The sequence below is a fragment of the Cebidichthys violaceus genome, unplaced genomic scaffold (assembly GCF_023349555.1).
Source record: "Cebidichthys violaceus isolate CVI_PGR_0920_01 unplaced genomic scaffold, fCebVio1.0.p SCAF_15, whole genome shotgun sequence".
In the NCBI taxonomy this organism is placed as follows: Eukaryota; Metazoa; Chordata; class Actinopteri; order Perciformes; family Stichaeidae; genus Cebidichthys; species Cebidichthys violaceus.
Window position 1 is genome coordinate 7,602,669 of NW_027176318.1, and position 27,896 is coordinate 7,630,564.

The 27,896-nt window shown below is 41.7% G+C and overlaps 3 protein-coding genes across 3 annotated transcripts in view; 1 reads left to right on the forward strand and 2 right to left on the reverse strand.

Annotated features, from left to right (window-relative positions):
- Positions 1-19,334, forward strand: part of cntnap2a (contactin associated protein 2a) — a 303,910-nt gene extending 284,576 nt beyond the window's left edge. Inside the window, exons 23-26 of the mRNA XM_068709763.1 lie at positions 5,486-5,579; positions 14,693-14,977; positions 16,621-16,692; positions 16,862-19,334. Of these exons, the coding sequence (XP_068565864.1) occupies positions 5,486-5,579; positions 14,693-14,977; positions 16,621-16,692; positions 16,862-17,061 (651 nt within the window). The 3' untranslated portion in view covers positions 17,062-19,334. The remainder of the gene's footprint in view (positions 1-5,485; positions 5,580-14,692; positions 14,978-16,620; positions 16,693-16,861) is intronic.
- Positions 19,335-20,876: 1,542 nt separating this feature from the next.
- On the reverse strand, positions 20,877-22,535 carry LOC137871800 (lipocalin-like). The gene is made up of 6 exons (XM_068709787.1): positions 22,374-22,535; positions 21,959-22,095; positions 21,786-21,865; positions 21,581-21,694; positions 21,355-21,456; positions 20,877-21,247 (listed from the first exon to the last, which is right to left on the reverse strand). Exons 1-6 carry the CDS (start codon positions 22,467-22,469, stop codon positions 21,228-21,230), a joined length of 549 nt encoding a protein of 182 aa, XP_068565888.1. The 5' UTR covers positions 22,470-22,535; the 3' UTR covers positions 20,877-21,227.
- Positions 22,536-23,824: 1,289 nt separating this feature from the next.
- c8g (complement component 8, gamma polypeptide) lies at positions 23,825-27,887 on the reverse strand. Its single transcript, XM_068709783.1, has 7 exons — positions 27,505-27,887; positions 26,466-26,605; positions 25,827-25,897; positions 25,629-25,736; positions 25,380-25,484; positions 25,164-25,199; positions 23,825-24,031 (listed from the first exon to the last, which is right to left on the reverse strand). The coding sequence occupies exons 1-7, from the start codon at positions 27,685-27,687 to the stop codon at positions 24,012-24,014; spliced, it is 663 nt and encodes a 220-aa protein (XP_068565884.1). The 5' UTR covers positions 27,688-27,887; the 3' UTR covers positions 23,825-24,011.
- Positions 27,888-27,896: the final 9 nt, after the last annotated feature.

Genomic DNA, 27,896 nt, shown 5'->3' on the forward strand with positions numbered 1-27,896 from the left:
CATTACATCTCCTCTTCTCCGTCTTTATCCCTTTCTGTATCTCATTGCATGTAGAGCATTGACCCCATCCATACTGGAATCTCATCACCTACATTCACACACTACATTGAAAAACTGTGGCAGTAAGAAAATTGAAAACCGAAACATCCATTGGAAATCGTCCTCATTTTCTGAGCAAATCACATCCTGCAGCTGCTGATCACCCCAGTGGGAGCACTTCAACATAACACACCCCCCCCTTTTACTGGCGTGGAGAGTGATTGGAGCAACAGACCGCTTATCACAAACACATACATGCATGCACACGCTGTGTGCTCCACTGGTTGATCGTTGCCTGGTTGTGTTGAGATATTGATGTTCAGCCCAGTGTTCAGTGTGTGACTGAAATATTAACTATCACGTGCATATCCCCAGTTTACCACTCCCCATGTGCTCAGGCTGTAGGCTACTCTAAATAACAGTCCATTGAATGTTTTTCTCCTTAATTGATAGGTTCACCACTTAAACATTAGCATGGTAATTGTGGGGGTCGGATGTAGAGAGGAAATAGATTAAGTTTATAGATAGGGCTTGAAAAGTAGAGCCAGAAGGTGTGCTAACGAAGATAACTTTGATGAGTAAAACTTTCATGTTGCCTTACTGCCTCTGGGCTCTTTTCCAGGTACAAACATGCCCTTAATATCCACGGGTAAACAGATGTGGACATGCATACCAACAGACAAGCATGCACAACTGAGACCATGTCTGGTCAACGCACTACGAAGACTTGCCATACTTCAAAATTCATAATTATTCAGTAGAATTCATCTGTCCACTACACTTCTCTCCTTCTATCTCACCATTCCTCCCACCTTCTACCTTCTCACATCCTTGAGGGCTTTTAGCTATAGTTAATTTATCTTTGGCCAGAAACCATGACTGTAGCTCACACTCACATTAATGAGTTGCGAGGAACAGGACATAGCTCTGCTCAGGAGGACAGCAACAACGAAGACACTGAACAACACTGGGGAGTATATAGTATTATTACGAGATAGTATAACGTTTATAGTTTTGGATGAAGTGTTTGCTTATGCAAAAGATATTTTGTATTTGGGGTTTTTGCATGTACTGTATGCATGAACACCTTTAGATATGGTTTTTAGATTTAGCATCTTTCTGATGCATGTCAATCATGTTTTATATGGCATTTTCTGGTGTTGTTTATTTTTTGTAATGTGTTTTTGTCTGTTGTGCACTGTGGACTGTTCTATTGTTGTCTGTATGAGTTTTTGGAGGCAAATGAGTTTCCCCACTGGGGATTAATAAAGTGTTCTAATCTAATGTAGGCTTTCCACAAAGAAGACTGTAGTTTCAGAAATTGTGTTTTAGCCTTTGCAAAAAAACTAAATTAAATTCTTAAATATAGCATTATAGAGAAATGAGAAAAGTATTTTTCCCAAAGCAGATGCCACGATTCACCAATGAAACAATAAACTGTAGATAAACTGCTCTGTATCTGAAGACCTGGCATTAACATGCGTGACAATGTGGTCCGATCACAAGGGGACAGCTCTAAGTACGTCAGTTCACACCTAACATTAGAAAGTGTCTTGAGTGACCACTTGAGATCGGATCTCACCTCCCCGCTCTATATGCAAATAAAAACGTGCGTCAGGAGTTTGAGTTTTCATTCAAACCAAATTATGACTGGTGTGTTAATTATTTGTCAAATTAATTAGAACACACAAGGCCCGATCTCAGGAGGGGCAAGGAGCTTTATTTCTGGGGTGTAACCAGCGGATATCTGGGCAAAAACGTACCTTTCCGTTCACTGCTATTTGTTTACAATTCGATGAGCAACTTGCTATGCGAAACTGGAGTTGGAGTTGAGAGATGACAACCGGATTGTTTCACAAGTAGCCAGTTCACAAGCTAATTTAAAAAAAAAAATTTAAAAAATCAAAATCATTGTCAGACGATAGCCGGCGGGTTCAGCCAATGTGTTCCGCCTCTTTCGCTGTCCACACGGACTGTTTACCAGCATGCAACAAAAGTCTGCTTGAATGTGGCCCAGGATACATTCCTGTGGACACTCGACAAGACCACCTCAGATTCTGGTCTGAGCGATCGGATGTGTCCTAAATGGGTTAAAGCTGTCCACCTGTGATCGGATCACTCAAGACGCATGTTAATGTCGGGTCTGAACAGGGCCTTAGATGTGTAAAGAGGCAGCTGTTTGCTAACAAATGGACTGTATCAACTTAGAGTGTAAAAATATGTCAGTGTTGTTTCCAGCAAGTTCTTTGAAATGCCATCCATCAACAGCATTTATAGTCAATCAAAATGTGTCCTATGCTGAAATGTTGTAATTGAATCTTTAAACTGAATTATTGTTGGCTGAAACGTAGACTTGCTAATTACTGAGTGTGAAATTAGATCACAAATTATTGCATTATGCATTAACGGCTAAAATGCAAGCATTTGAAATTTAACCAACCCAACATTATTTTGCTGACATGCTCGTCAGAGGCCTTGCTACAGCTGCTTTGATCTGAGATATAACAGCATGAGTGAGAGGCAGAGATTTGAGTCAGATGCAATAAAAGCCAGTTATGCTGGTGGGCCCGCCAGTGGATCAAATTCAATTTCCAAGGTAAAAGAGTGAGTGGAGTGTTTACCTGAGGCTGCGAAGGTCTCACTTCTCGGCAATCAGGGCTTCAAATCTTAAAGGCATTTAGGCAAGCAACTGTTTAGTTTCAAGACACGGCAGAGAACAAGTGGGAAGACAAGTAGGAGTGTGGTAATTGGAATCTGAGAGAAAAGAGAGCAGAAGAGAAATGGAGACCAAAAGAAAAAGGACTACAGAGTCAGAGAGAGGAGGGGGCTGAGAAGAGTAAGCTTTTGTTTTTGGATAAAGAAAGTAGACCCACAAAATAAAATAACAAAGATAACTTTGATGCATTAAGGTTAGTATCTCGCCCCGTCACAGCCCTGAGGCCTATTTCAGGGTGTGGATTTGCATGTGCACACAAATACCTACTGAAATGTACACACAGGCATGCGGTGCAGGAAGCAAGTGTTTGGGTTTTTAAGCAGTTTGTGAGGTCTCGTCAGGTTAGCTCGCTATCAAAGGCATATCAAGGCAGGATCAAAATAAGTTCCCATCTCTGGCTTTTGCTTTCTTTCAAACTCTCACACACTGTGAGGGCTTAGAGATGAAAGTGAGGAGTCCCTTCAGGCAACAAACATCTCATCTCCTCTCCTCTCCTCCACTCCACTTATCTCCTCTCCTCTTCTCTCCTCTAATTGTTGTTGCCATGGTTGATATTAGTGGTGTGGGTGGCTGGCTCTGTGAAGGGAAAATACATTAATTCAGTTGTTCACTTATTAATGAGGTCAAACTGTCATTGAAGTAAAAGAAAAAGGCATTTATCCTCTCCAAAGTTAAATCTGTCTTTTTGTGTCCCTCAGACATGATTAAGGAAACAGAGCTGCTATGAAAGTTCTCAGTGTACTGTGACTATATACAGCACATTGGCTAAATTAGATTCCTTTTGAGCACATAGTTAGGTAAAAAGATTTCACCCATTGTTAATTTTCTCTTTGTCTAACCCCTGATTACATTGCTTATGTAAGCCTTATGTAACCTAAGAGGCACCAGCAGCGCTTAAAGGAGAAAACTGTGTTGCCTAAATGGTGCAGCGTAAAAGGAAAGGATCCCAATAATTGCGGTTGTAATTGACAAAGTTTGGTAAAATTAGGTTTCTTCCCTGGCTGTCTTCCTCTGTGGACCTTTTTGTGGGGTTCTGAGACTCAGACCGCCCTTCCAGACTGTGCAGCCAATTTGTTTTCTCAGATAAAAGTAAATAAGCTGAGCACAATTTAATTGTGCCCCATTATCCCACCCTCCAGTCACCGTGGAAAACAAAACCCACACAATGCTCCACTGAGACCGGGCTTTTGGAAAGAATCAAATTAGGATATGCTGTGTGCGTACGTGCGTGCGTGCGTGCGCGTGCGTGCGTGCGCGTGCATGTGTGTGTGTGTGTGTGTGTGTGTGTGTGTGACTGTTTGTGTGTGTGTGTGTGTGTGTGTGTGTGTGTGTGTGTGTGTGTGTGTGTGTGTGTGTGTGTGTGCGTGCGCAGGAAGAGAAAAAGGGAGCAAATGTGCCGGAGAGGTAGGGGGTAGAGGGAATTCTCTGTATGGGAGGATTCTACTGATTTAAACCTGTAAACAAGAGCAACTACACACACACACACACACACACACACACACACACACACACACATAAATCTGAACCCTTTAGTGACAGTCTGGCTCAGCTCCCTGCTTGCAGGCTATGACAGCTATTCAGCACATCAATGAAACAAATTTCCAGTAAAGCACACAGTAACAAAAGTCATTGTTTTCAATCAACCTCCCCTCTCCCGGCTTGGGCCGCTGGTATGCATTCTGCAGACGGGTGTGTGCTGAGATACAGTTCTCCTGTGAGCCGACAGAAGGGAGGAAGGAAGATCTTTTATTTCTGGAACACACACAGAAACCAATTTGTGGGGTTGAAATTATTCTCATCAATAGCGCCGGCTGCAGCCTTCAAGCTAATTAGAAACTTCAGTGAAACAGCAATAACAAGTTAATTATGTTGCAGTGATATTAAAGTCGTGTATTCCCTCCCTCCATCACCCTCTCTGCTCTCACATCTCCACTGACGCTCTTCTGTGTAAACACACTGCTTCTTCTCGCTCCTTTTTAAGTTCCCGGGGAAGACTTTGAACCCACCGCAGACTTTAGAAATTGCATATTGTTAATTGATGTGTGATCAGTCTTCTCGAGTCCTGGTGAAGAGCTGTTTGTGTTGCTGGATCATTATGGAAGATCGTTTTTGAGTTTGCGTTTAGCCATGACTTAATTGAATAAACACATAGGGGGAAAAAACGTTCCAACTAAAGGGTTTTCTTTAATCATTTGGTCTGGTGTGACTTATGAGCAACCATGATTGTATGAAGTGAGATATGGACAACACTCCAGGATTTTTGTGCATTTGTCTGTAATTTATAGAGAGAGATCAGAGAGTGATGATAACACATGTGGAGACATTTTCTTATTCTGATAAACTGAAATCCTCTATTTATTTATTGAGTATTTCCTTGCAACCATCTGGATACAGCTTCTGTTAAACTTTTTTTTAGAAAAGAATTAATAAATGTATATTGTCACTCACAAATTATGACCTTTCTGGGTCATGGGAATTATATGAATTATTAACTGAGTGGTTTCCCTTTTGCTGAACTTGTTTAACCACAAGAGGGAGCTATTGAGCCTCTGGCTGTGCTGTGTTGTAGCTTTACAGTGCCTGACAGTAATGAATTACCATCTCTTCTTCATCATCTTGTTTAATGTGCTGATGCAGGTCTTAAAAGGCTGTGATCAGTAGTAGTCGTAGACCCCGACTCCCTTTAAAACTAATATATTATCTCTTGCTCCCTCTCTCTCACTGTTTCAGTTGGATCATTACCCTCCAGTCAGCTACACTCTCCCAGACGCCTCAGACACACAGTTCAACTTGGTTAAGACGCTGTTCTTGGGCAAAGTCTTTGGTGAGTATGTCTGTTCATATTTAACCATTTTCACACTGTGCACTGTGCTTTAACCACACTTACTATGATCAGATGACTTAATCCCCTCTCTAACTGTTTGTTCAGGAGCTTTTTGCAGCGTTATGGAGCTCAACTTTCTAATCTTCCTGGTAATCAATTCAGTTGTGGATTAGTGAAAAGGCAGATCGACGCTATTGATGCTTCTAAAAAATATATTTTTAGGAAAATAAAGCATCCATTCAGTTTATAAAATGTATATAATGTATGTGGATTGACCTTGCTGTAATCCCCAACTGGATCTTATCCAATTTGGTTAAACTCCATAAAAATAATCTGCTCGTGCTGTATGTATATATGAACTCTATTCTATTCTATTTCTGTAATTTCATACAAATTTAAACCATTTAAATTTACATCCAGGTCCTTAAAGCACTAGTATATACATTAATGACCAATAATAAATAATTAAGCAAGAAGATAAATGAATATGCGCAAAAGAAAAGAGGCTGTAATTACTCATCTGTCCACTAGATGATGCCAGAGGACTAAAGAGGGGATATTGGTGCAGTACATGATCTCAGATTCATGCATGCATGCACACACAAAATTTGTGGCTGATAAGGTTATGAAATCTGTCTGGTTACAACGACCCTGATATCACATTGCCTAGCATTAGACTGTTCGGAATTCCCTCAGTGCTTGACCAGTTTAGATAACAGAACATAATAATCCACAGCTTGTATTTTGGTTTGATTTATCCTTTGGCGTAGCTATTTAGGTTAGTGAGTCACTGCTAATTTGACACATTGCTTGTAGGAAACTCTGCCACCGCAGTGCTGAAGCTGATTAGAATGGGATTCATAATCTTTTACACTAATGTATTTTTTCCCACTGACTTGACTAAGACCATTGGTCCAAACAAACCACTAAATCATCTGTCCACGCACCTTAGACTTTGATAACACTAATTATCAAGAGCTAGTTATACCTTTACATATTTAGATTCTCCTAGCTGTGGTTTGTGGCTTGGTTTTGGTCGATTTTATTAGCTTCTTTAATTACTCATAATGTTCCTCTGATGGAAGATTGTATCTCATTATTTGCATTTCACTGCAGCCTGCTCAAGTCTATTCTGTCCTGTTCTTCTTCTCTCTTCTCTTCCTTCCCCTATGTCTCTTTTGTCCTCTACCTCAAGTGCCGAGAAAGTCGGTGAGGTTGAAGTAATGGCTGACTTCACTTATCAGCCAGAACTATTGACTGCTGCACACACCACCAGAACCCCTGGGAATACAACACCGTGCACACACACACACACACACACACACATGAACAGGCACATGCACACACAGAACACAGTCATCCATCTTAACCCAACTAACACAGCACAGATGCTGTAAGGACGTGCAGGACAAAGTCACAGCACATGCCAAAACAGCCTTACACTTTACACATCAATAGACTCTACATTATGAGATGTTACTATAAGTCTCCCGTAAACATCATCACAAAATAATACATGCAGACAGAGCAATGAAATGAGGAGGTAAATTGGATCGAGAAGGAAAACAGAAGGATGACGAGAACATTGGGATGAGAAAGACAGAGAGAGAGAAAGAAAACAGAACAAAAGCAGGCGTTTGATTTTGCACATCTCATCAGATCTGTTCCACTTCAGTGTTGGGACCACAAAGACAAGAGAGGCTGTCAGACAGCTGGGCTATCACATTCTCTATTTCTGGGACACAGAGACTCTGTGTTCGGTACAGCACACACACACACACACACACACACACACACACACACACACACTGATCACAGCGACGTCTCCTTTATCACCTCACAGTCTGCTGATTGTGGGACGGGATTAGCTGGCTAGAATAATGATGAATAAAGCGAGGTAGACATTAAAGAATAGAGAGATACACAGAAAGAAATGTATATAACCATTATTAATATACAGTAAACATGTGTTTTTTCTATGAACTAACTCCTTAGTTAACTCTGTACTTGGTACTACAAATTTACATTAACACAGTACTTGTCTATCTACATCTGCTCAAAAGGATGCCATTGATTAGGGCCCCAATATTCAATAGCCTTCGTTCCCTCACTAACTGAATCTTCATTTTGCATGCGGGCTGCAAAGGGTATATATACCATGAACAACCCCTAAGTGCATCGCACTTCAGGCTCCATGCAGGCGTTGTCTCACATTCAAGGTTTTGTGTTTTATTCCTGTATAACTGACAAAAGAAAGGCACGTTTGAATGTCACCGACCAATACAACAAAACTAATGTGAATTTAATTGTGTTTGTTTGTTGTAGCTGTCTCAGGTCCAGGGTCATGAGATCTAATGTGTTTGTTGCCAAAGGTAATTTTGCTAAAGTGGTATTGATCATGAAGCACAGGGGTGATTCAGCACATGCAGCATACGGCATATGCTACTAAAACTGCTGCAGTCTGGTGTTTAATGTAACCCTATGCAGTGTGCAAAGGTAAATATACATCAGCGCTTAACAGCATATTTACAAATGTAGAGTTAGGATGGAAGTGGGCATCCGTGTGTGTGTGTGTGTGTGTGTGTGTGTGTGTGTGTGTGTGTGTGTGTGTGTGTGTGTGTTGGTGGATGGGTTGATGTATTGCGTATGGGTCTGTCCTCCTTGGGTCTCTCCATAGATGGGGGACATGAGTCATACACCAGAGCAGCAGGCACGCTCCCAACCCAGTCCTCATTGCCACAAATCATGTGTGTGAGCGTGTCTATCGAAGGGAATAAATTCAGGGCCAAAGGCAGAGAGAGAGCAAGAAAAATAGCGGCACTGTGAAAGTGCTGTTAGAGACAGATGATTGTAGCCCTAAGGGTTGCTCGTAAAGGACATGTACATCAGTACCACACTGAAATTGTGATTTTTCTGCTATTTTATTTTTGTATGCCGCTGGCCTCTCTTGTTCTGTTAACTCTGCCCACACTCATTTAACACGTTGCAGCCAATGGGTGCTGCCAATTATTTTTACACAGGCCTTAAGTCATGCTGACTTTCCCAGGTGTAATGGCTTTATTCTGAGATACTTTAAGGCATAATGGCTATTATTTGCATTCAGAATTTATTATCAAATTTTTCCCTTTTTCGTGTGCTTTTATTGTGCTTTTCATGCGCCTTTTCTTTCACTTAAAACATACATTGACCCTCAAGGAATAATCGGAACCATTTTCAGCAGGGCAGGATGTGAACCAACTGGCTTTTTTGTGCCTTATTAGTGGTATTAACTGCAAGTGCCCTGTTTAACCCTGTTTTAACAATTATAACTCTCAACCATGTGCCTGTACAAGTGACGTCTTGCCATCACCTTAAGCAATGAATATCATCACTGTATATGTAGATCTGTCCACTGAACAAGGTATCCTTCTCTGCTGATCCTTCTATCAATATGCCAGATCATGATACAGTCAACTTTGTCACATGACAAATCAGGCTCAATGGATATTTGTCCAAAATGAAATGATTTGTGTGTGTGTGTGTGTGTGTGTGTGTGTGTGTGTGTGTGTGTGTGTGTGTGTGTGTGTGTGTGTGTGTGTGTTTTGAGTGTATACTAATTGAAATCAACATTGTTTCCATTGGTGGAAGGTGGTTATATTCCATCAAATTAACAAATTGATTCTTAATCAAGTTCAAATCACTTGTACTTTACTCACCGCTGAATGGTTATCAAAACATGCCATCATGAAGTACTATCAGTTTCCTCCCTTCCTGACAGCCACTGGTTCAATGCCTTTGTGTTGTGACCTTTGGGCAGAGCCACCGGACGTCCTGACTCTGATTAAAGCGCTGATGAACCCTGATTTTGGATGAGGCTGATACCACAGAGTACTTCTATCTCCCACCTATCTCCAGGCTCTATAATCTCTGTAATCTCAGTGTGGACTTTCCATTGAGATGGACGCACCTGTGCGTGGCCACTGCTTTGTATGAGTGTGCGTGTGTCAGGGAGGATAGCATGATGTCATCCTCCCTGACTATCACCACTAGTTGTACTTCATACTGGTGAGTCCAGATCCATGGTAGTATGGCTCCGGGATCCAGGTTTTCTCCAGCTGCTGTGTCGGAGTGGGGGTGGGACTGCACTGCAGTGAGCGAGAGAGAGACAGACAGACAGACAGACAGACAGACAGACAGACAGACAGAGAGAGAGAGAGAGAGAGAGAGAGAGAGAGAGAGAGAGAGAGAGAGAGAGCGAGAGAGAGAGAGAGGGAGGGACATCAATGTGGTACCGTGTCAAGAGATCCAGATAGCACATTGAGGAAGAACGGGCGCCAGAAGAGAAGAAGAAGCTGTTTTTGCCTCACAAACTGTGTACAGACACAAACTGCAGATAGGTAACTATAGTCAAATGCATCTGTGTGTGTGTGTCTGTGTGTGTATATATACCTGTGTATCTTCATTTGTATGTGTTCTTGCATTATGCATGTGTGCCAAGGTCTGAGTAATTCATCGTTGCTGTTACTCTAAATGTGTATTAAATTTGCTTCTCAACAAGATTGACATTATGCCAAATGTGTGATGCTTTATAATTTCAAAGGGAATCCACCCCCTGAAGTAATTGGATTGCAAGCAAACAGCACAGAAGCCTGGTGTGTGCGTCTTGAGTCAAAAGGAAAAATGAGTCGTATAATCATTTTTTACCGCTCTGTTTGTTGCCGCGTCTCTGTTATGTCTGTGTTTCTTGGCTTGCCGTCTGTACAACCTGACATCCTGTTGGAGGAGGAACCTAGAGGTGGCATTGACGAATACACCTGTGTGTTTGCATGTGTGTGTTCAGTAGGCCTTCACAACCACCAGGTGTGTTTTCCATGTCTAAAACTAACACTTCATACATCTACTTCAGCTCGTATCTCCCTCCTCGTTCATCCGTTCCTCTCCACCTCCTTAATTCATCTCTCTGTTTCTCCACCCCCCTCACCTGCTGTCTTTACATGTCTGTATTCACTGCAGTTCATCACCATGTCGTTTTAATGGCATACCAACAGTTTAGAGAGGAAGACGAAAAGTTTTCGTCAATTTGTTGTTTTTGGCTTGATTATCAAACTAAGATATTTACACCAAATATATTCGGAGAGATTATAAGGGCCTTGACTACATGGCTGTTTTTTTCTAATCACATCTGTAGGTCACTATTTCTCACTCGTTTTTTCATTTTTCTAAGCTCATTTTTTCTTGTATTTTTCTCTTTCATAGATTCATTTCTACGGCTTATTTTTTATTTCTCTCTCTCTCCCTCTGTCTCTCTCCTGTCTATGTCTCTCTCTCTCTCTCTCTCCCTCCCTCAGCTGCGAGTGTGTGTGTGTGTGTGTGTGTGTGTGTGTGTGTGTGTGTGTGTGTGTGTGTGTGTGTGTGTGTGTGTGTGTGTGTGTGTGTGTGTGTGTGCGTGCGCGCGCGCGCGCGCGCGCGCGCATTACCACATGTTAAATATTAGTTTTTGTTTTACAAAGGGTGTGGTGGGTGGATTCACATTAATATTCCTCTGATATGTCTCAAATGCATCATACTTTCATTAACCCCACCCCTCTTCCTTTTCCCTCTCTCACCTCTACATCAGCTTCCATTTGTAGCCATGGCAACTGTGTTTGATCTCTACCCTGCCCCTCCATTTGAGCGCCCCTTCTTGTCACCCCATTTCTTTCCCACTCTATTTTTCACACACTTACCCACACACACACACACACACACACACACACACACACGCACACACACACGCACCCACTAGAGACACTCTTGTCTGTCGTTTCCCCTTCTCCTCCTCCTCCCATGGCTTTCACCTTTCCCATCACCACCAGCCCTTTTTTGGAGAGGCAGCCACACCCTCCCTCTCTGCTAGTTCTGCAGGTCTCACCATCCTCCCTTCTTATTTCGTCCACCACAACCCATTGTCCTCACTCCAGCCCTGTCGTCACAGCTTTATGTGCTGCCTCACCTTTTGAATTATTCATGTGATGTCACAGGCCACCCTGGTGACACACAATCAGAAGGTGCAACCCTCTGAGCAACCTGCTGACCTTGTTGCTGTTGTGATGATGTCAGCGTGTGTGTGTGTGTGTGTGTGTGTGTGTGTGTGTGTGTGTGTGTGTGTGTGTGTGTGTGTGTGTGTGTGTGTGTGTGTGTGTATGTGTGTGGGTGGCGCGGTGGATGTGTGAGGGGTCCCATATGGTGCGTGGTATGGTACATTTGTAGGACCTAGTTGTAATCATATGTGATGGTACATTTCATTATTTCAATCTGAAGCCAAACGGATTAGTCTCTGCTCTATTCTAATCGTGATTAGTGTGTGTGGAGCTGTAGGTTTGAGTGTGTACTTGTTTTATTGATCAGTCTGGAAAACCCCGTTAGAAGACACCAGGGTAAGGGATTACAAGCCTTACGATCAGTGTGTGGTGACTGGCTCTGAAAAGTTAATACTTGTAACGTATGGTGTTGAGAAATGTGGAGAGACAAAAAACTCGAGGAAGGTGTAAAATACTTTATAAAGCTCTGAACATGGAAAGGTTAGAATCGTAATGATGTCTTTGAGACTGCATTAGAGGAGTGTTGGTAATTGTATAGGCCACTGTTAGCAGTTATTTAAATAACTATTCATGTTACTTCTTTTCTTCCTGTATGCATATAATATTTCATAGAGCTGAATCCACACCAGAACTGAACAATCACAACTCCACAGTGTATTTGCAGGGCTAATATAGTGGATCGTAATAGACATGTAATTGTGTTCACCTCTTGTTCCTCCATTAGTACTAGATGGATAGGTTGCCATAAAAACCAACGAAGCCTCTTATCAGTGACAACGCAGCCCCCAGTTCATGTTAAATGTGTGGTGTTTATGGGCAACATTATGTTATTTTAAATGAAAACATGCTGCTTTCTAAGGAACAACTGCTCGTGAAATCACTGGCCACAAAAAAATCTGAAACAAGGCAAGCTTTTCGCCTATTTACTCACCAGCATTGTATGCTAAGCAGCCTGTTATACTCCCAACAGAGAGCCTATTAGTATTCACACGCAGGCCTCTGCAGTGATCAACACATGTTCAGGCATACGGGAGAGAGAGAGGACTTGTATTCATATTCATATTCATAGTCTGTATTTGTTATCAGTATTCTGCTCACTGTGCTTACTGTAAGGCACTTCTTTCCCTATTGTGTCTGTGTCTCTCCACTTACTCTGCACACCCCTACGCATATTTTGTATATGCAAATTCATATGCACTCTCATGTACACACCATCCACACCGTTTTCAAGGTGTGAAGTGATTGCTAGCGGATACGTTCTGCGTTCCTGCAGAAAAAAAGGCTGACCGGCTCCATATCAGACAGGAGATGCTGAGCCACAGTTCAGAGCACGCTTCAGGTGCCAGCAGCATTAGTACCAAATCGAAGAAATGAAATGAAAACTAAACTGTAGAGTCTGTATCAAACGATTGTTTCAACACACAGATAGAGTATACAGTGAATACACACAATGCAAGTGTCTGAAGAAGGTCTGGTCAGATGAATACGTGGTGCTGAGCTCTATTCCTGGCAGCACAATCAATAGTGTACAAACACACACACACACACACACTTGTATTAGACCCACCAAAATGGAATAAAGAGAGAAAATTACATTATATGCCATATCCAGATACTCAGAACCCCATCAACTGACATGTCACTGTTCAATAAATAAACACAAACACACAGACAGCAGTACTCCCCTTGTTCATATTTTGCTGCAGGATTGTCTAAACAGCAGTTCCCTCTGGGTGTGGCTCAGTTGTGTAGCAGCAGAGCAGTCGCGCATGTTAACACTAAAACCCAGCTCCGTCTGCACACGGGGTTCATGTGAAGGAATAAGCAATTTTGCTGCTCTGCCAGAAGTGTTGAAGACAGTTTGGCTGTTTTGAAATCAGTCCAGGTTTGTGCTGGAGTGTGGAGCGTGTCTGAGGATGTTTGTTTTTATGCAGCGTCTAAGTCTGAACTGAACTGTAGGTGTTGGAGAGATTCTTTTTATCATTTTGGTTGCTGCCTGCGGTTTCTCCTCTCTCTCATATTCTCTGCAGTTATGTGTGCGCTGTGTATATGTGTGTGTGTGTGTGTGTGTGTGTGTGTGTGTGTGTGTGTGTGTGTGTGTGTGTGTGTGTGTGTGTGCCAACAACAACAGCCAACAAGAATCATCTTTTGTATTTATTCAAAGATATAAGAAGCATTTTTGATGATTGACATGACCGTTAATGTGAGCCTACATTAGACATGCACTGAATGATGCTGAGTGGTTTTAACACTTAAATTGTCTTAATGATTGCCCTGTGGATCAAATCAGCTCTGAGAAAACGAACAAATCCCCAGTCAACACTTTTCAGCTCCAGACAACAGACAATGTTTGTCAACCCTGGAAAATATGCAACTTATTTAACCTACAAACAGCCCATATAATCCACAGATTGAACACGGATAAAGCACTGGCTGGATGAGCTCAGTGGGCCAGCTGGTCAGTGTGTGTGAAGTCATTTTCTTTGAAAATGAAAGAGAGATGAAAGTTAAAGGAGAGAGAGAGAGAGAGAGAGAGAGAGAGAGAGAGAGAGAGAGAGAGAGAGAGAGAGAGAGAGAGAGAGAAACAGACTGTGACACAGATCTAAAAGTGCACAAATTGCTGCATTTGAACAGGCACATATGAATTTGTCTGGAAAACCTCAACAAGTACCTTCTATGAAACAACATTTTCAAAGGCTAATCTTATTTCCTCTCTGTGTGCCGTGGAGACTGAAAGTGGCAATTTGTGCCGACCAGAAGTTGAGCTTGGGTGGACACAGGACTCATAGCATTCAGAGAAAGTGTGCTGTGTATGTGTGTGTTCATCTTTTTTGTGTTTTAGAAAGTCACTGCTGATGCTGTCTCTTTAAAAGTTGCTGTGGTCAGTGCTTGAGATGCCTGGTTTCTCCTTGCTCTCTCTCTCTCTCTCCCCCACCGTCTCTCTATATCAATCAAATGTATGGCCATGGTCCCACATAACTTAACATCCCATTTGACTGCTTTGACAGTCTCAACAAATAGTAAAAAAGTTATTTTATCTGTGTCTCTGTACAGAAACTGGACACATAGACCCAGTCCTCATCGAGCGCTACAACACCCCGGGCTTTATCGGGTGTCTTTCGCGGGTACAGTTCAACGGCGTCGCCCCCCTCAAGACTGCACTGAGAACCGTTGCACAGGCCCAGGCCACACTGACAGCCGGTCAGCCCGACAGACAACCTGCAGCCGCCTCACCGGTGTCTTACCAGGGCAAACTGGTGGAGTCCAACTGTGGGTCGTCACCTCTCACCATCCCACCAATGTCTGCTGCGACAGATCCCTGGCATCTGGACAACACAGGTGAGGATTACACCAAACACCCATAACATGCTGCTGTCCATTTAGAATTCAGTGATAACTTCCGACAGAAACAACGGTCACTTGACATCTGCAAACGAAGTGTGTTGCAGTTCTGTTTTGGATCGCCTCAAGGTGGCACATTTAGTGACGTAAAGATGCACGTGTGCACACACAATTGACAGTAATTGATCTCTCATACTTCTGTACTCCAACTGTACTTCTAGGTTGGACATGTACACACATCCATATGTGCACACACACACAGACCACTGCACTCCTGTGTCTAAGGTTGCTTTCCACACCAGTGTTTAGTATTTCAGAGTGTCAATAATCCGGATGCAGTCGTATTCCTCAGGCTTGGTGCCAACTGTGCCTTTGGGAGCGTTGAGATATCTGAGATCGATCCAGTCCATTGATCTGGACTCCAGGTCCAAACTCACAGTCAGCTCTCCACCGTCCTTTGGTGTTTGTCTTTCTTTACAATTTCTATAGATAGTTCTAATCCATTATTCATCCAGCCCTCCCTCAATCCGTCATGATCATTGTCTGTCTTCTCATTGATTTCTTAAAAGTTTTCCATTTCTTTCAGCTCCCATCCTCCTCACTTCCGTTTTTTTTCTTTCACATTTTTATATTATTGGTTCTCTCTGCTCGCCTCGCCTCTCTACCCTTGTCTGCCCTCTTTTACCAAACACATCCAAGCAGCTGACTATAATGAGTATGATGGCTCTCCTCCTCTCTGTTGCTTTCCGTTTTCACCTCTTCCACCTCAGCCTCCTCTTCTCCGTCTTAGTCATGCGCTTTACTTCCCTGGAGAGCTATGCAGTCAGCAGCAGAAATAGCTGACAGCTCATTGCAGGGTGAAGCTGTTTGTGTGAGTGTTTATGCAGGTTGCTGTGTGCAATAAGGCTTGATTATACATGTCTGCAGCTCTATCCATGCTTTCACACGTGTCCCTGCGTGTTCCTAAATGGAAGAATTAAAGAAATTGTTATTGTAGATCTCGACAATATCTTTGGTAACCTATTACTTCTTCCTTTTATCACCCTTATCTCCAACCTGCTCCATTCGTTTGCACTGCACTTCTATCCATTCAGGAAGAATCACAGCAATTAGATAATTGTTGCTGACAGAGAATTCCGGCAGACAGGCAAAAGCAGCAGCTGGTATTAACCTCTCTCTGTTATGAATCTTTAATACAATGCATTAAATAAACTGTTCTAGTCATCCCCTAAGGATACTGGTGTATCTATCCATGGAGTGGTCAGATGTATGCATGCAGTGATCCTGAAACCACTATAGTAGAAACTGTGCGCTGTGGTTTTTTGCTTCAGGGTTTAAAAGCAAAACGTTGTTGTTATAATTCTGCACAAAGTGCGCAATATATAATTACATGTGATTTCTTTACTGCTGAAAAAAGACCAACGGTTCTTTTTTTGAGTTGCTGCAAGCAGGACTGTGACATGTTGGTATTCTCCTGACCTTGAAATGCACCTCCACCATCTGTTTGGTACTTTCATGCTCACAAATTGGTCTAGTGAAGCTTTTCAAGTTAGTTACATTGCTAGAATGAATGCAATTATTTTAGTCTCTTTATGTGTGAATGTACGGTTTGAATTTTTCCTTTTTCTCGCTGTGCTCAGATGCAGAGTTCCCCTTCAATGAGGAGAGAGTGATACCTGATGGAGTCAACAGAGACTCAGCCATCATTGGAGGTAAAGAATGTCATTTCTGAAAGCAGTCTTTTTCAGATTTGCATTTGAGGTTACCTCAGCCCAAACGATTGATCAGATGTATTTTCTGTCAATTGACCAATCAATTAATCATCTAATTGTTGCTAGTAGCAGTGATTGAAAATGCAAATGATTTCTGTGTCCTCTGCAGGAATCATCGCGGTTGTGATCTTCACCATCTTATGTACGCTGGTGTTCCTGATTCGCTACATGTTCCGTCACAAAGGCACCTACCACACCAACGAGGCCAAGGGCAGCGGGGAGTCCACCGGAGAATCGGCGGACACGGCCATCATCGGCACCGACAACCCAGAAACCATCGACGAATCAAAGAAGGAGTGGTTCATCTAACGGCCAATGGCGGGACTTTGAGAGAGAAAGTGATTCGTCAGACCGCCAGGTGCCACAGAGATGGAGGAGGTTGAATTCAATGACCAATGACAGGAAAGATGGAGGAAAGGAAATCCAGTAGGACAATAATCTCCCAGAGAGGGCAGGGATGTGGGAAAGACGTGTACAGAAATATTTTTTCGTTTATTTGTTTTGGTTTTTTATATATTCAGAGTATTAGAAAGAGAAGAGGGACAGTTATGCAGCGGAGCACTGCTCTAAGAGACTGTACATGTATATACTAACCGGCTTGTCCTTCTTTGTATCGTGCTTGGGAGTTTTCAGGAGTCCTTTGAATACTGTATATGACAAATAATTATACTTACTGGGTCGTGTGATAGCACAGATTTATTTCCAGTCTCTGTTGCATTTTGATTTTATTTTTTAACAAAAAATCTTATATCAAAAATGATCAAATCAACATGCCAAACCCTTTTTTTCTTTACTTATCAGGCTGTGGTTGCACCAGTCTGTCAACGCTCATATCCGTCGAATGACATGCCACTTATATATTGTGGTAATATAGAGTTGAATATGGATGCCAAAACTTACTTTGTAAATATAATATTTTGTCGTTTTTTTTTCTTAAAAGATTTATTCAGAGTCCAGTACATAAATACAAATGAGAAATGTCAGATCTATATTACAATAATATCATATGTCCTTCCATTACATTATATATGTATTAAATATAGAGTTTTGTTTGAATCTTATGACATTCGATTGTATGGGACATTCCTCTCTGAGGAAGAGCAGAGAGGGGTTTCTCAGAGAATGATGGGAAATCATGACACTCCATGGTCGGTTTAGCTCAGCATGGCAGCTTTCTTTTAATTTTGAACGGGTCAAACCGTGAGCCTTTACTCATTCAGACTTCTTCAGCAGTCCGTTTGTTTTTTGCCAAACACTTGAGTCTTACGTCAGTTACTGATTGGCCAGGTTTTTGCGTTAAATGGTGCATTAAATTCATTTAATTACATGAGACTGATGTGGGTTTGCAGTGCTTGCATGCATCTGTGCGTATATGTGTAGGTCAGATGGATAGTACTTTGTGTATTGGACAGAAGGGGTGCCATAATAAGACAGTTAGGACAGTTACATGGATGAGATCAAACAACTTGCCTGACACTTAATGAGTTCTATTGATGCACTAAACTTCATGCATTAAGTGTTCGAAGCAGCATAAAATACAAACAAATCGTTCAAACCTAATATTTGTTCAAGACCTGGGAAAGGTTAAGATGATAATTGGCTTTTTAATCCGTTGTGCCTTCAAGGTGTTGAGCCATCGCTCCTTGAACTTACTAGAATAACTTGGCTGCTGCTGCATGAATTGTCATTAATCAGAGTTTTCGGGTGTCTTTATGTTTCCTGATATGAGTGGTGCTCAATCAAAGCTTGATTTTGAATTCAGAATACTTAAAATAAAATCCAGCTAATTTCTCTCAAATCGTAAACAAGTGTGACTTTTCCCGAAGCATAGCTGTGTGGGTTCTTATGCAGCAGGAGAAGGTACATTGACATATAGGAGAGCTGCACGCTACATACAATACACAACAAGTTTACACCTCCCCTCTGTGACACACATACACACACAAACATGCATGTTTGATAGAGCATGAGTCAAGGTTGTTCGTTCCATTACAAAGAGCAACGAGTTCAGAATGAGGAGGCTGCTGCTTTGTCAACAATGAATTGAGCTTCACTCTAACAGTGCCACTGTTGTCCAACATACAAGATGTACGATGTATATTTTTAACCATGTTGTTCCCCTGTCATTGTTGCGTGTGTTTACCTTACCGTGGCATTTACAGAACAATGTGTTACAGTTGAAACCAGCTGCCAACTTTATTTCGTTGTGAATTTGCTTTCTATACGTCTGTTTGTTCAAATTGCTGCCATGACTACGTGAACGATGTTGTACATCATCGTCGCCTCATGGTTGAGTGCTAACTCAGAGACATTAGGACAGCTGGTGAACTCAGCCTGCCTTCTATCGCAGCCTCAAAGACTTTCTACGTCCACACAACACATCCATGAAGGCCAAACTGTTACTTTCCTTTTTTTTGAATAATTATATTACTCAGACTATACATAAACACACACACACACACACCCTTGATATGTGGTTTGAACATAACGATGATAATGGATTATCAGCTCCGACAGACATAACCCATGTTTTGCTTTCAGTTCTACTGAGTTCATTAAAGAGTGTTTGATCTTTAACATCAGTCGTTTTCTATGCATCACTTTCATGTTGACGTATAGATATCTTCAGACAGCTTTATGAAGCATACATTACACAAGACATTCATTGGACATCTTGAACCTTATACCATGTAATGATCACAACATCAGGCCTTTGAATTTGATTCATGACCTACAGCTTCATGTAAACCAGGGTGAAGTGAGAGAAAGAAAGACACTGAGTCAGATGGAATGAATCACAAGTACACATAGTATCTCATGAATCCCTTCATACAGCAGTTTTAGTTAAACTGACTCAATGTCAGCCCTTGCTCTATGTATCCCATGCAGGTAGAAATGACAATATTTATGTCTGGTCTGTCTGAGACTGGTCATAGACTGCCCCCTTGTGGTCAGAGGGTGCAGCTTCTTTCAGACATGATTTATGAAAAACTGCATTCGGTGAAAGGCGATACTTTACTTAACCCTGTAGTTAGTAACTCGTAACAGTAACTGGTAGTAACTCAGTATTTTAAAAGAAAAATAGTAATTAAGCTGCACAAAAGCGTACAAATTTCCAATGAGGAACTGTTTAATCTCTGTAGCATCTACAAAGAGTCAATTACTGTGATGTGCTCTGGTAAATTCAATGTGTTAATTTAGATTAACTTAGAATCACACAAATTAGACTCCAGTGATCTTTGAACAGAGCGTGAAGCATATCTACAATGAGACTTCAAACGCTGTTGAATTCCAGGTCTTCAACTGCTGCCTTTAGCGTTGCAACCCTTGGCAGAGTCACGACGTGGAACATGGTGTCTAGATTACCCACGCAATGCAACTTGATCAACCCCATTCAGGTCGGATATTCAGGTGATGATTCAGGTGCGCTATGCTAGCGGTGGCTGAGGACGCTTCGATCTCTAGTCTCATTCAGAGATGAGGAGTGGGCAACAGAGGTCTGGTAATTTCACTTCTCATTAAACATTAAATCCACACACACACACACACGCACACACATTTCTGTCATATTCAAACTTGTAGTCTTCGGCCCTGTATGGCGTGATTTTGCAAAGTTTCTTCTGGAGCAACAAAATGCTTTGTACATTTCTGGGTTACACATTCTAGTCCTACATTATGATTAATTGTGTTCCATTATTTATTTGTTTTAATTTAATTTAATTTAAATAGAACCAAGACACTTTCAGACCCCTGGCATTGTTTTAGTTATTATAGTGAGAGGGTGTACAGTTCATAGATGTAAGTGTAAAAGCTGATAATTCAGTAACATTACTCAATTACTATCAGTTATATCTAACAACTGTGTTTACCCATAACATTATTATCTGAGCCAGTGTATTTTGCAAACCCCTATGTGCATGATTGTAACTAACCCTCTAACGTCCTGACACTGTGCTCTGTAATGCCATTTCCCCCAGGATCTAGCTTGGTTCCTGTTAATCAGCCCATAGGGGGCAGTATGTTACATTCATTCATGGATCTGACTAACAGAAGCTCACAGACTTTAATTTATGACGCAGTTTTTCTTTCTACAAAAAAAAAGAACCAGGCTGAACACTGAAAGATTCATTCACTATTGGTATTGTATTGAGTTTATATCAACAAAACACAAAACAGTAGAAAATGCTTTCATAGTGATTCATTCCTTCCCTTTGTTTCACCATCAGCTCTTTTTCGTTCCACTCTGATGCCACAGTTGATGCGTGAGTTGGAGGGAATGAGTCCTGAACTAGGATCAGGATTGGTCTTTTGGTATGCAGCAGGGGCATGACTAAAATGCTGAAGTTTCACTGTCTCAGGTGTAGCTTTGAGATGATGCATATCACAGTGTGCAGGAAAAAGTGAGATTCCTCTGAGAAAAAAGCTGGGGACGTCCTACAGCAAGAGATGAAGGATGGAAACTAGCAGGGGACCCTTCAGACCGCGGGACACTCAGCTGTAACAACACAGATGGGGACGCCAGTGAGCGAAGGTCTGAACTGTTTTCAGTTCAAATGCATTTATTTCAAAGTATCTGTGCAGGTTTATGTGTTAATTACATACCATTCTGAGGCAAGATGGCGATGTTGTCAGCGAGGATGCCGGTCTCCAGGGAGAGCTGGGTAAACTTCTGCTGCAGGACGGCACTGGCCTCAGGACTGCGACCTTCAAACACAGAATGCATTCTTTTAAACCTAAACCAATTCCTGAATACACAAATTCAGCATGCACTGCTTTCCCTTCAGGGACGCTGCACCCGGCTGCTGTGGTGTGACTCATCCAGACTTACTGTAAAGCTTGTTGAGGACCTCAGACACTCCGTCCTTTGTCTTGATGGTGTGGACCAGAGCGTAGTCATCGTACGCAACGTCGACAATTTGCATGTCATTGTCATTGTTCCAAACTGATGGAAGCAGAAATAGACCAGTCATGCTGCTGAATGTTTCTTGTTTGTGTCTCTTGTGTGTCTTCGTGTCCGTGTGTGCTCTACTCACTCTGGCTGTGGAAGGTGAAGCGTCCTGGAGTGTCGGTTTTCTTAGCAAGGTGAGTCATTCTCCAGCAGGTACCGTCAGCACTAAATGAGAAACAAAAGAGGTCCATTTATTTATCATGTCTTCTACAGGAGAATCATGATGTTTTTAACTTGAATGGTTACATAATCACTCACTTCAGGTTGGCATAGGAGAGGTCCAAGTCTTCTCCAGTTGGCACTATCATGGCAGTGCCTGTCTTCATCCCTGCCTTATTGTTCACAAACCACTGGGCATTAGTGGCAAAGCCAACAATATACCACTTGCCTGCCATCTAAAAAGAAAAGACAGAAGGGGGTAATGAAGGGCGATAAATCAAAGCATAGTACTTCATGTTGTCTAAACTGCAGCACGTGTTAAACACCTATCTTCCATATAAACTACTTTTAAAAGTACAGTCTGCTCTATTAAGTGATTCCATGAAACACATTAACCAACCACAGATACTACTACCTCTTCCTTACTTTATTCCCTAGTGATTCTTGTAGCTATTAAACTGTCAGTATGATTTTCAGTTGCCTTGAAGTCGTAATACTTGTGCCTCTTTCTTACCTTCTGCAGGTCGAAGTCTTGTACAGGCGTGACTGCGGCGCAGGCGGCCACCGCACACATCAGGGCGCCCAGCATCCTCAGCAGTGTGTTCCTCATGGCTTCTCCTTTGCTCTGTGCTTCTGCAGCGGTGAGTGGAGTATCAGGGAGAGGTAAGGAGCAGAGGGGAGGTGGAGGCTCCTTATATCCTGCAGCGTCCTGCTCCCCATCCCCTCCTCCTCTCTCTGTCTCTGTCTCCTCCCCCGTCCTACTGCTGGCTTTTGGATTACAAAAACTCTTTGGCCTTCACTCACTGGCATGCAAATCACTGCAGTTACACAACTGGCACGTGTGGATGGAAGGGGGGGAGGTGAGAGGGGAAGCAAAGGGAGAGTGGGTACATAATGGGGTTCTTTTAACGCCCCTCTTTTTCTCCCTCCTCCATCACAAATGCTGTACATGTCTGGACTATCAAAACAGCTTTTTGGTAAAAGTGCAAATTTTCTTAGGCATATGGTACATGAAAGCTAAAAAAAACACCACTTACACAACAAGAAATAACAAATTAGAGTCGCATTTGCTAAACTTAAGCATCCTTGAAAGAGGGCTCGCATAATCTCTATGAGCAATAAACTCCACCTAAATGAAGATACACATTTTAACTTTCTAGATATAACAAACCAAATGTTACCAAATGCATTCTTTTGCAGCGATTGCATCGACATCTGCATTGAGGAAGTGATATGTAAGAACTTCCCAATGAAAGCACGTTTACTATCATAAATTATCATAAAAAAGCTCTGTTGTTTATGGTGATGTGATTGTTCTTTGCGTATGATTTTGAGTGTTGATAGTTTCATAAAATGTTTGAAACATGAGTCATTTAAGTTGTGTAACATCACAGTGGGAAGAACAGTTGGATGAACTAAATCATCTTGTTTGACATGAAATGTTGCGTAAACCTCTGCTTTATGTGATAAATAATACCCCATAAACTTATTGTTCATAAGAATTTGGTTGATCGACAATGTGTAATATGTAATTTGCTGACTGGCTTTGAATTCTTAATTTACAAAAATGTATTGATGAACTCATCAGAGCTCCTTTCTGCTAAGCGAGAAGACGAGCACAGACTTGCAATCAGCTGGTTATGTAACACACAGACACAGGTGCTGGAGAAGCCCATTTGGTAACCTAGTTTTGTAACCAAACTCTCTCAACCCTTTTTGGGCTCCACATCTGGGCTACATTAACTCCCACCCCTTCCCCTCCAGTCTTTTGTCCTTACATCCCCCCTCCCCCGAAAGAAACAGAAAGCATGCATACAGGCACACACTTTGAACGTTAAATCTCTGCACAAAAGAGGGGAGGTAGCCCATGACAATGGCATCTCGTGCAGAATCAGCTGGTGGCAGATCTGATAAGGCTCATTATGGGGTTTTCTTTTTAACTGAAAACATTTGACAAAAACTTGATTATGCTCCATTTTGTTTTATTCCGCTGTAACTGGTAACATTTCAGTTTTCAAGACCTCAGTGCAGTCTTTCATCAATGCTTTTTTGCTGACATTCACATTTTTAAATGATACAATCCTGAAATATTGGCATGTGAACTTTGGAACACTGCAGGGCTGGAATCTCACCGTTGCACGGCTCTGCCTCCTCAGCATGTGGGGACACAGTCTGTATAACAAAGAGTGACAGATTCAGGTTTACATAGAAGCTGTGCAGCTGTTTTAATCAGGGATTGACGATTGAATAACATGTTGTTGACAACCTTTAAATAACTGAACTGAACATAACACAGCCTGCAGGAGTAAATGTGAAAAGTGTTTGGGAAGGTCTTGGTGGGTCATTGGTTTCCTTTCAAGCTGCTCTTGACCAATCCCCCCCCACCCCCCCCACCCCCCTCCATGATATAACAGCATACTTTTTACACAACTGCAACATTTTGACATTCGTTGAGGCTCTAGGAAATTGCACCAATACATGGCAAGAAAGGGAGAAATATCCACCCTAAATCCAAGTTGGCTGTGCTTTTGCAAAAACAAGGTCTTGCAGGGATTTGAATGACTTCTTCAGTCTAAATCATACTCCTCTAAACTGAATTAAATTGTAAGATATTATTTACCTCCAAATAGCTTTTACAACATCCATAATAAAGCAATACATTTAAGTAATCTAATAGATTCAGTTCATTCACAATATATCTTATCCACAGCAGCACAATATTTCTTAGCAATTCAAATCAAACCACATTATTCAGATGCAATTACTGTACTGTAATCACTCTCTCATTGGCATTGCTGCATAAACATGTCTACAGCTTAGACACCTAGTATTACCATACAAATAATTACAGACAATTCTACCCATATTGCAAAGAAGCAGAGCGGAAGAATACATATTTTGTCATTTAGCACCAGCACACGGCAGAAGCACAGCTGTAAAGGTGAAATGATGATTGACATGTAATGCACTGAACCAGTAAGTCATCAGTTACTGGGTAGGTCGAAATGCATGAAATAAGTCTGGAGCACTACAGAGCATAGACTCGATTCTGAATGTACTGCAGTGAGCAATGACGTGTGAAAATACCTCTTATACTACACATTAATCCTGTGAGCTCCATTGACAGCTAAGAACTGGAAATCATTTTCCAGAAAACCTTCTTAATTGGAAAAAGCTGTATTGGCAAAATGTGTCAGCTGCTGCATTCACCTCTGTCCATTTTTATTAGTCTTATAACTATCACACCTTTTCATTATATCAAATAATTATGGCTATCTGTTATTTTATTACACATTAAACTTACTGATTACATGGTTCTGGTCCACAACACCACAGTGACCTAGGAGAAAAACAAGTAAACAGATCTAGTTAAAGGCAGCTGAATCCTTTGCATCAGTCATTAATGCAATGGAGATCGCTTCAAGCTATCTTTTCTGGCTTACTATGCCACCTTGCATGTAATATTGCATTTGCTAATATAGTTTATTTCATTTCATTGTTCAGGTGGACACAGACGTACTGTAGGTGGGGAAAGGGAAGAGGTATGCCAGTCCAAAACCCTGTTTTTCAGCAAGCTGCTCAAACTTGGTCAACATTGGCTCGGACAGATTGTCGACAGACCGGCCTGCATACAGAGCACAAAAACAAACCTCACGATGTTACAAATGCATTTTTAAACAAACAGTACCGTCTCATTTTAGAGTAGAATAAGTAGAATGGCTTTTAGATATGAAATACCAAGACAAGGCCACGCGGCTGAGGAACCCACCATAGAGCTTCATGGTGATCTTGCCCTGTTTCTGGTAGTACATGATCGCATAGGAGTTGTAGTCCGTCTCTCGAATCACTATCTCGGTGTCCAGCTCAGGACGACCTCCTAGTGGAGACAACAGAGAGCACAGTATGCCAAAGGGATGCTGCATTGCTCTATAATTTATCAATAAGGCTTAATAAGGGAGGCACTGACCTTTAAGTTTTAGCTTGCCCGGGGTTGGTGTTACATCGTAGACCTGTAAGATCTCCCAACACTGGTGATTACTGAGGACAGAAGAGAAGAGTTTGTGTCAGGTGAGACATTTCATGAAACAGTCAGTAAAAACAGGCATTATGGTTCACAACCATGTCGTTAAAACATGTGAAAACCCTCATAGAATGCTATTGTTTCATCTAAAACAATATGGAGGCATACACATTTCTCAACCTCAGGCATAGCTTCCTGATGTCGCATGACAAAATGGACAAATTTCCTCTGCATAGGCCAAATAAGATTTACAAGCTCAAATCACAACAAAGATATTACAAAATGTCCTACAAAAACACGACACACTCATTCCATTTACATTGTCGATTGTACATTCTGCCTTTCTGCAAATGCCAAGTCAGGATGACCTAAAAGTTTTTCAGATGATGAGGGGAAAGCTGGATGGATTTTACTCTTCTGCCTCCTTCCTGTTTTTGAGGATACGCAAATCTAATCAAACACATGTGGTTGAGACTTGAAGTAGAGAAAGTAAAGCCATTTGTGGAATGTCTTCCCCCTCTGCCGATGAACCACTGTACTGAAGACTCACGGTGAGATACATGCACAGTACATGCTGGTACTTACCGCCGTGTTTTGGTGCTAACAGATAGTGTTTGGTCAGAGGAATGGTTGAGGGTCACGACTGTGGGCTCCACCTTGGTTCCATGATTTATCAGGTAGGAGCATTTGGAGGCAGTGTTTAGCAGGTACCATGTTCCTGTCATCTGTAACACATACAAGCAGGATCAGAACAGAGACAGAGGAAAAAGCAAGATTTTCAGCCTCAGACGCAATATTTGCACTTTTTTTTTTTTTTACATTTCACAAACAATCCTCACCCTGTAAACCCGTTCTACCTATGATTTGCCTTATTTAACCAGATTCAAATTAACTCAAATTGAATATTTAGGGTGACAATAACTTTATCAACGAATGAATACATTTGCTTCAAATATCCTGTTTTATTATCTTTTGTTTTGTCACTCAAAATCCCCCTTATTGCCTAAACCACCATGTTGACACAATTACACCAGCATGACCATCATGCCAACCCCCACACTAATCCATGAAGAGGCAGAATTAAACGGAAAGATACTTGCTGAAACAAGCTCCAAAGCTCACTTACCTTATGTTTTCCTCAAAGCAATGATAGTTTTTATTTTTACTTATTCTGTTGAGGTCATTCTGTTTCCACTGATTATTTAGAAACATCTTTTTATTTGTGTTATTGGGACATGATAATACAAGCAAATGAGAAACAGAATCACACTGGCAGTGTGCAAAGGTCAGAAAGCACTGTGAACTGTTTTGCTATCAGGCTGCGACTGCACTACCTGGAAACAGTGTTTTTTATATTCATTCATCAAAATAAGACATTCTCATCTTTCAGTGCAGCTTTTTTAGGAATCTTTTTCCAGCCTTGTCATGATTGAAATCAGAATGGAAGTTATAAATGGTCACTGTTTGCCAAACTCTATGCACTCTGGACTCTCTACCTATGTAGTTGTGTAGCTTGATTTAGAGACACCAATCACAAACAAGGGACGAAAAGAGCACTTAACGCACAAACAGAAATACTACACACGATAGTATATACTCCACCCCTTCCTCCAGTTTGTTTTACCTGTTGTATGTCTATGTTCTGTGCAGGTGGGGTCAAGTCAATTGGGTCGACTTTCGGCTTCTTGGGAGGTCGTCTTTGGGGCCGGGGTCGACTCCTAGCCCCCCCTACAGCCTCAGTGGAACCCCACAGACACACACACATCAACACCACCACTGGCAACATGCAACGCCATACTCCAGCCATCCTAGCACTTGCAATGACGCACACAAGAATCAGTCCTCTTCTCCTATAGGATTTCTCAGGTTCCCGTATCCTAACTTTTCTTTTTGCTCAACTTATTTCTTCTTTTTGTATTGATGTTTCTGTCCCCTCTGTCTCTGTCTGCAGTCAACTATTCCTAATCTGCTTTACTCAACCTCAAACAAACAGACACAGAAGAATTGCATAAACAG

What these genes read in the sequence shown, in the direction of transcription:
- c8g (XM_068709783.1), bottom strand. Translation starts at nt 27,687, where the DNA reads ATGGCTGGAGTATGGCGTTGCATGTTGCCAGTGGTGGTGTTGATGTGT. An exon ending in GGGCAAGCTAAAACTTAAAG is followed by an intron (nt 25,737 to 25,826) that starts GTCAGTGCCTCC and finishes TGTCTCCACTAG; the next exon opens with GAGGTCGTCCTGAGCTGGAC. An exon ending in GATCACCATGAAGCTCTATG is followed by an intron (nt 25,485 to 25,628) that starts GTGGGTTCCTCA and finishes CTCTGTATGCAG; the next exon opens with GCCGGTCTGTCGACAATCTG.
- LOC137871800 (XM_068709787.1), bottom strand. Translation starts at nt 22,469, where the DNA reads ATGAGGAACACACTGCTGAGGATGCTGGGCGCCCTGATGTGTGCGGTG. An exon ending in CTTCACCTTCCACAGCCAGA is followed by an intron (nt 21,695 to 21,785) that starts GTGAGTAGAGCA and finishes TGCTTCCATCAG; the next exon opens with TTTGGAACAATGACAATGAC. An exon ending in GGTCCTCAACAAGCTTTACA is followed by an intron (nt 21,457 to 21,580) that starts GTAAGTCTGGAT and finishes CTGTGTTTGAAG; the next exon opens with GTCGCAGTCCTGAGGCCAGT.